Source organism: Fukomys damarensis, unplaced genomic scaffold (genome assembly GCF_012274545.1).
Source record: "Fukomys damarensis isolate Sample0158 unplaced genomic scaffold, DMR_v1.0_HiC HiC_scaffold_38, whole genome shotgun sequence".
Lineage (NCBI taxonomy): Eukaryota > Metazoa > Chordata > Mammalia > Rodentia > Bathyergidae > Fukomys > Fukomys damarensis.
In genome coordinates this window covers 15,291,479-15,300,118 of record NW_022900950.1, presented here as the reverse complement: position 1 = coordinate 15,300,118, position 8,640 = coordinate 15,291,479, and the positions used below count along the sequence as shown (strand labels likewise).

Below are 8,640 nucleotides of genomic sequence, written 5' to 3'. Positions count from 1 at the left end.
GCTTCTCAACTTTTTCCTGTTATACATTCTGGACATAACCTATTATCAGCCATTAGATGTCTCTCATTTTATTTTATTTATTTTTTTGGTACTAGAGATCAAACATGGGCTCTTGCACTTGTGAAACAGGTGGCACAACCACTGAGCTAAAAATCCCCGGCCCTAGATGGCTTTCGTTTTAAAAGTCTGCATATTGTTTTTATAGAGTGTACCATAATTTAACCATTTGCCTATTAAATGGCATTTTTTATGGTTTCCCAGTGCATAATATGTAATGCTGCAGTGATTGTCCTTGAAAAATCATCTTTCTGCTGAGGAAATCCTTTTGAGGAATGGAGTTCTAGGAGAAGAATGTCTAAGACACATTCATAGTTTTTATAGTAGCTGATTCAGTGTTTTTCTTAAATGCTACTACTTTATTTCCACCAACTTTGTACATGTACCCATTTCCTTAAATCACTGCTAACATAGTTTGCAGTCTTTTCTAGTTTTCACTTGTTTAATTGATAGGTGATATTTGTCTCTAACTGCTAGTGGTATTAATTACTTTGATTATATATTTTATTCATTTTTCTATTGATTTGTAGCATGGCCTCCCTTTTTGAAGGACCAAATAAAAATTTGAAATGCTATCTCTAATCAAAGCATGGTAAATGTACGTTTAGAAATGTCACAGAGAAACACATTAATTTATATAATTTATTGTGCATTGATAATTATAATAAAAATTTGTCCATGCAACTACAACTTAAATATTTCCTTCATCCAGTGGGAGAGAAATAAAATAGTCTGAATATGATATTTCATAAAAAAGTTGTGGGTAATTAAGTTTGAAAACTATTATTTTTGACTGATACATAAAAATTATACATATTGATAAGGTACTGTGTGATGTTTCAGTGTATGTACATGTGCAATATTCAGTTCATGATAATCATACTTATCTCCTTAAGCATTTATCATTTATTTGCATTTAAAACATTAAAAATTCTTTCTTCTAGCTTTATTGAAATGAATGGTGTGTTGTCATTCTCTATAGTGACTGCATAGCCCAGTAGAACACCAGGTCTTATTTCTTCTGTGTAACTGAAGCTTAGTACCTGTTGACCAACTGGAAAGATGTTTCATAAAATGGTCATAGTAACTGTGGTGCTAAATGAGGAAGTTTGCTAAGTCTGTGGTTTGTAACTGTGTTTGATTCAACTATTTGATATTTTCATGTTTTTCTTGGTATATTACTAAAATAATGTTTGCCACAATTTCTTTTCTAATGCTAGTTTTGCATTGAATACCATGAATTTAAGGAAGAATGAAGAGCGAATAGGTAAATCATGAAAATATTTGAAAGCATGTTTTATAACATATAGACCAGTTGTGATTTTCTTAAATAATAGATAACATCAAAATGGTATCTTAGAATGTGGTAGCTGTGTGAAAAACTCATTAGTATTGTGGGTACTAAGATGCATTAAAAATTACTATTAATCATAGTCAAGAGAGACAACCTAGGTAGATTAGATTCAAGTTACAGACATCTTTGTAGCAATATTAGAGAAGCAAAATTGTTTTATTATGAGGCATACAATTTCAGTTTATCCTGTTATTGATAGTTTTTATTTTGATCCCTTTCCTGTTGGCTCTTTCAAAGCTTTTCTTTTCCCCTTTATCATTAATAAGTATGTAGGAAGGGGGTCGTCATTTTGAGGTAATATGACTCTCCTGTTGTTAATCAAAATTATTTTTATTGGTATGGATGCATAGATTTCTGTCCTATTAATTGAGTTGTAATCCATTGCTATCATTTATTTTTAAATTGTTCCAGATTTTGCTTTAAGTGTTTCTTTAAAGTTGGCTCTGTATTTTTTTCACATGTTCCCATCATTCTTTAAGTAATTCTTTCCTTTGTAGAAAAAAGGGTTTATCTTTACTTTCCCTGCTTTAGTGTAGAATCAGCCATTTCTGCAAGATACCTGATTTCTTTTAGTAGAAAGTATCTTTTAGAAGCAAAGTTCTCTACTTATCTTTACTGGGGTTTTACTACTTTCTATATCTGTTAATGAACATACCCATACACATGCATGTATACATTTATAGCTTTATTTTTCTACACTCATTTTTATTGAAAACCGCATTTCCTATTCTTATCCATCATCCAGATTCATAGTAATTTTCTTTCTTTGTGTATCCAACGGTGCTGAGAAACTTGGTTCTCATTATCCTTAATATATTCACTTCATTGATCCCTTCTCTCACACTCTGCAAGGATCATCTGGTGGACACACACCCTGCTTATCTGACTTCAGCTTCTGCTCCATGCATACTACTGAGGTTGCTGTCCTGGGAGCCCTACTTGAGCCTTTTATGTTTGATGCCTTCCTCCTGGGCTCTAATATCCTGAATAGGAACCCTTCCTTTGCATATGCTAGGCTCTGAGAACTTGGGTTGGGCTGCTTCTCTTTGCCATTCTTACTCTGTTGTGGATACCCTCCATCCAGGCTCCAGGGCCCAGCACCTGGAAGTTTTGCAAGCATGCCTTCCTCATCCCACTTTGGCTTTGACACCTTGAAGTGTTGCCTCTGCTCCATAACCTTGAAAGGATACTTAATTTACCCTTATCAGGCTCTAACATTCCACTCTAGGCCAGTGAGACTCCTGTCCCTTCTACCCACCATGCTCATACCACTTACGCTGCCTGCCTCACTTTCAGCATCTATATTGAACTGTTCAGAAGAGTAGAGGAAGAGGAAACAGCTATGCTTTTTCTGTTCATCATGGCATCATTTGCTCCATGATGATTAATGTAGTAGATTCTTATATCAGTATCTAGTTTGTATCAGTATCTAGTTGCTGGTGTACCAATAAATGTTGGTGAACATGTAGCCCTAGTTTCAACACAATAGTCTGTGCCTTGCTTTATTATTCCTTTATACCAGAATAGCCTCTTCTTACTTTAGGGCCTTTATTAAGTCTTAGCCACAGTATTCCTGTCCTTGGTCACAGTATATTCTTTTAAGTAATGAGTCTTTTTTTCTGTTGATTTTGCTTAAAGGATTTAATATAATAGTTGGAAAAATGTTGGTAAAAATTGATTGTGTACTTTGCTGCCTTTGCTATTCTTGCAGCCTGAGCAACCTCTTTTTATGCTCTTTTTTTGGCTGTGAGATGCTACAGTGGTGGATGATGGTGATTTTGGATGAGGACTCATGGTCCTTTTGATGGATAGATCACCACTTCCTGGATTTGGTTAGAAACATATTGTCTTTCTAAGGTGCAAAACTGAGTGTCAGGACATACCTTTCACTTAGCCTGTAGGAGTCATGCTGTCTTCCATCTTTAGTAGTGTGCTGGCTAGACATCTTTTAAAATGGAAAAAGTATGCTCAGCTACCTCTTCTTTGACAAAGGAGCCAACTATCCTTACTGGAGGAAAGATAGCTTCTGTAATAAATGGGGTTGGAAAAACTGGATTTCAACTTGCCAAAAATTAAAACTAGACCCCTATCTTTCACCATGCACTAAACTAAAATTGAAGTGGATTAAAGATCTAAATATTAAAGCAGAAACATTAAACTCGTTGGAAGGTAAGTTAGGTAGAACTCTTGAAGACATTGGCATAGGAAAAGACTTTATGAACAAATCCTCAGTTACATGGGAACTAGCAGAAAGGATCAACAACTGGGATCTCATCTTATTAAATAGCTTCTGCACTGTAGAGAAATCACCAACAGAGCTCAGAGAGAGCCTACAATGTGGGAAAAAAATTTTATCAGCTGTTCCTCACACAGAGGTCTATTGTCCAAAATATATAAAGAACTAAACAAAATCAGGCCCCCAAATTAAAAAACCCAATTCAAAAATGGGCATCTGAAATGAGCAGACATTTCTTAAACCAGGAAGTAAAAGCAAATAAACATGAAAAAAAGTTCAGCATCACTGGTCATCCCAGAGATGCAGATGAAAACAGCACTAAGATTCCATCTCACTCCAGAAAGAATGGCTGATATCAAGAAATCAACCAATAACAAATGTTGGTGAGGTTGTGGGGAGAAAGAAACCGTGCTTCATTGTTGGTGGGAGTGCAGACTGGTGCAAAAACTGTGGAAATCAATATGAAGATACCTTAAACAACTAGGATTAAAAGTCCTGTTTGACCCAGCCATTTCCCTGCTGGGTATCTTCCCAAAAGAATTAAAAGAATCATAGTATAATGATATAAGCTCACCCATGTTTGTAGAGCACAGTTTATAATAGCTAAAACTTGGAAACAACCTAAATGCCCATCAACTGGAGATCAAGAAGATGTGTTTTGTTTTTGTTTTTGTTTTAATAAAATGGAGTACTACTTATCCATAAAGAATGAGAAGCTAGAGACATTTATAGCTAAGTGGATGCACACTGAGGACATACTCAAGTGAAATTAATAGGACATAGGTAAATACTGAATAGTTTCTCTGGTGTGATAAACTAAAAGTGTAAATAAAAATCAACATGTATAATCGATATTATGTACTAGGAAGAAAGGTCTAAAAGTGTAGGGAAGTGGAAGGGGTAGGGGAAAGGTAAGAAGGAAAAATAAAATATAATGAGAAAAGGAAAAAGGAAACAAAATCTTTGTAAACAGGGAAGCATGGAGTGGGTGAAGAGAGGCCAGGAGAATGGGGAATATAAGAACCAAGATAAGTCATGTAAAGGTCCAAGATCCCAGCAATGAATGTAACTATTGTATACCTAAAATGTACCAATAAAGAAAAAAAAAATAAAATGGTGAAAGTACGTATGAAATAGGTACTGATGTTATTTAGTAGTATATAGGGAATCATAAAATATGTGAATATTTATTTTTAGATTATACGTTTTTTCAAAAGCATCTTTAAAATTTTATTTTAGTTTAAAAAACTAAGAAAAGATGAAACAGAAAGCTCATAGTGTAAAAGTACCCTTGCTTTTTGGCAGAATGAGAATTTTTTTTATTGTTTATAGACAGTAGAACAAAAGGATAATTGGAAGATGAAAACATACTCAATTTTCTTTAGCTCTTTTGATTTTTATAGCACTATGAATAGTTATTGAAGTCTTAATGTTTGAAGATATGTTTAATTTGCCTCTGTAAATGATGCTAAGATCACAATGTGGAAATATGGAATATTGTAGTCCATTTTAGACAGTGTCTGGCATTGTTGTCTTATCCAGTTTGTACACTTGTTTTATTTTCTACAAAAATAAGAGCTATGATGAATCAAAATATTTTTCAGTCAACTGTACTGAATTGCAATGAGAAAGTTGTCCTCATACAATCTTCCTACACCCAGAAAAAATTTTAGTTTTTCTATTTTTTAAAAATAAAAACATCCCTAAAATGTACCAATAAACTCAATTAAAGCTGAAAAAAAATAAAAATAAAAACATCTGTACTGCTTAGTATTAGAGAATTATTAACTAGATAAATCTATGATTAGCTTTTTTCATCTTTTCTGGTTGCAAAGTAATTTTGTTATAGGAAGGTAGGGTTAGTCACATTACTGTATTATCAGAAGAATATTTTTATTTTTTAGATCACAACATAAGAACTTCATTCCTTTAAAAACCAAACCAAACAAAACAAAACAAAGAAAGCCAAGACAAATCACCCATCCCAATTTTATTTTTTACTCTTCTCGGGGGAGGAATACTGGGTATTGAACTCAGGACCTTCACACCTAGCTACCTCTCCAGTCCTTTTTAAAATTTTTGTTTTGAGACACGGTCTTGTTAAATGACTAGGTTGGCCAGCCTAGGCTAACAGTGTGTGCCACCATGCCCCGCTTTTTTATTAATTCTTGGTACATCTAAATATTCATATTCATCATCTGCGGGTGTTTGTGTTTATGTGTGTATGTGTGTGTATATACATTTTCACACATATTTGTCCCATGTTAGGTAGCAATTTGATAGTATAATTTAGAGCATCTGCTAGCAGAAGATCTGCTTATGGTTCAAACTCTGCCCTGAGTGAATCTGAGCTAGGAAGATTATTTCCTCATGGAATAATGAAGAGTACACAGAGGTGATGAACATTAACAGAGATTTATCTAACTTATAAAATAGATTATTAAGTTGCAACTTTTGGGACAAAACTAGATGAGTTTACATAATTTACATGATAAGTGTTCCTTATTGTTAAGATAGGTAGGTATTTATTAGATTTAAGAACAGTCATGCCCTCTTTTTGTAACTTATCCTTAGTGTTATATTTAGAGTGGTGAGATTAGGATGTTTTAATATTATCCTTTGTTTCATGTTTTAGATAGAAATGTGGGCACATTGTTGTTCTTTTTTTTCATTCTCATCAATGAAAGTAGCAAAAAATTAATTTAATAGGAGACCCCCCACTTTTACATGACATCTCTTGAATTTTATAAATCTATGACTCTTAATATAATCTTTGATCTCTTTTAGGCCTTTAGATGCTCTTTTGGGAAGACCTCAGTAATGGATCAAAGGAAGAATGACAGTATTGTACCTAGTATAACTCAGTTAGAAGATTTTCTGACAGAACACAATTCTAATGTTGTATGGCTTCTTGTTGGTAAGTAGAATATATTTTCTTGTACTTTATTGTGCTTTATGCCCATTGTGACTACTGACAGACTTTATGCAGTGGTTAACTGAACTTGGACTACAATAACATTTATTTATTTTTAAATTAATTGGTACCTTTTAGGTATGTAGTATGATGGCATTCATCATTAGGAATTTGTACCTTTGCATGATATATCTTGTTTCTTATTTATTTCCCTCTTTCCCTTCCCTCCCTTCAACCTCTTCACCCCTCCCTATTTGCAAAGACTTTGTTTCCATTTTTTCCTTTTCTCATGTTTATTCTATTCCCTTCCTCTACCTTTCTCACTTCCCCTTCCCTTTGGGCCTTATCTTCCTATTTTACATTATCTATACTACATTTTGGTCCTTATTTACACTTTCATTTTCTAACACCAGAGAAACTGTTCGTTATTTACACATGTATCCTATTTATTTCACTTAAGGGTGTACCCTCAATATGCATGCATTTAGCTATAAATGTCCCCATTTTCTCATTCCTCATGGCTAAGTAATACGTTTTATAAAAGCACCATATCTCCTTTATCCAGTCACCAGTTGATGGGCAATCGGGCTGTTTCCAAGATGTAGCTATTACAAACTGTGCCACTATAAACATGGGTGCTCATATATCACTGTAGTATGATTCCTTTAATTTTGGGGGAGGATACCCAGCAAGGAAATAGTTAGGTCAAATGGGACCTCTAATCCTAGTTCTTTGACGTATCTCCATATTGATTTCCACAGTGTTTGCACCAGTGTGCACTCACACTAGCAGTGGAGGAGGATTCCTTTTTCCCCACAACGCTGCCAGCATTTGTTATTGGTTAATTTCTTGATGGCAGCCATTCTTTCAGGAGTGAAGTGGAATCTCAGCATTGTTTTCATATCACCTTCCCAACTATCTCCCCACTTTTGTGTGTTTTATTGTAAAAGTACAAGTTCTCATGGTAAATAATATTTTTACAGTGAAATAGAATATATATTCCTAATTAATCTTTCAATCTATATTCTTACTCCTTGTGTAATTAACAGTGGACTTTGCTATTTATAATTACTGTTTAATACCCTAGAAGTTTTCCACAAATAGTTCAAGCTGGGTCTGACAGTGCTTGCCTATAATTCTAGCACTTGGGAAGCTGAGGCAGAAGGATCTCAGGTTCAAGTCTAGCCTAGGCTTCATAATGAATTCATTGCCAGGTTGGACTACATAAAGAGATCTTGTCTTAAAAAAAGAAACAAAAAAATATAAATATTGTAGTTCAAAACAGAGTAGAATTAAATGGCAAAGGAGATAAGGAGAAGCAGAGGAGGGGAGGGGATATGAGTGAATGAATGAATGAATGGATGTGAAGGAATGCTAGGAAGAAGTACAAAAATAACCAGGAAAAGGAGAAATTGCTCAGGAAGTTTTCATAAAAGCCAATATGTGATTTGAATTTTGTCATAGGCACTGAAAACAGTAAAAAAGGAAAGGTAAGGAAGAAAAAGGAGGATGATTATTTTTGTTCAGCTCCGTGTGCAAAATACCATAGGCATTTTGCATGTGTTGGCTCAGTACTCTGAGCAGATAGGTTTTGTTCTTTTCCTTCCAACATGTTGAGTCATTGAGGCCCACAGACATTAAATAACTTGGATTGCACAGCTATTTTATTTTTCTGAGTGCATGCTTATGATTCTTTTATGACATCACAGAAATAAGAGTAGAGGTGAAAGGTATATAGATGGAATTGTAATGTTTTATGATTTATAGATGAGAATGGGCTTAAACGTGTTCTGTATTTTCTACATGATGAAATTGAACTATTGTAAATTATTAAATTCAAGAAAAGAAAATTAATATCAAAGCAGAAGTCTTTCTTCACATTTTTTTTTTTTTTTGTTACTGGGGATCAAACTCAAGGCAAGTGGTGGAACCACTGAGCTAAATCCCTGGCTCTGTTCTCTTTCTTACCGCTAAAATTTACTTTTTTCTGTTCTGTGAAAATCCTTCCAAAAACAAAAATAATGGTAACAAGCAGAAAAACATTTGAGTGATTTTTTTTTTTTTTTTTTTTTTTTTTTT

General features: G+C 34.0%; 1 protein-coding gene across 7 annotated transcripts in view; it reads left to right on the top strand.

Moving 5' to 3' along the window:
• Window positions 1-8,640, top strand: part of Kiaa1109 (KIAA1109 ortholog) — a 213,952-nt gene that overhangs the window by 10,427 nt on the left and 194,885 nt on the right. For all 7 annotated transcript variants that reach the window (XM_010611104.2, XM_033760040.1, XM_010611092.2 and 4 more), the window contains exon 3: window positions 6,435-6,564. In XM_010611104.2, the coding sequence (XP_010609406.1) occupies window positions 6,468-6,564 (97 nt within the window). In that variant the 5' untranslated portion in view covers window positions 6,435-6,467. The remainder of the gene's footprint in view (window positions 1-6,434; window positions 6,565-8,640) is intronic.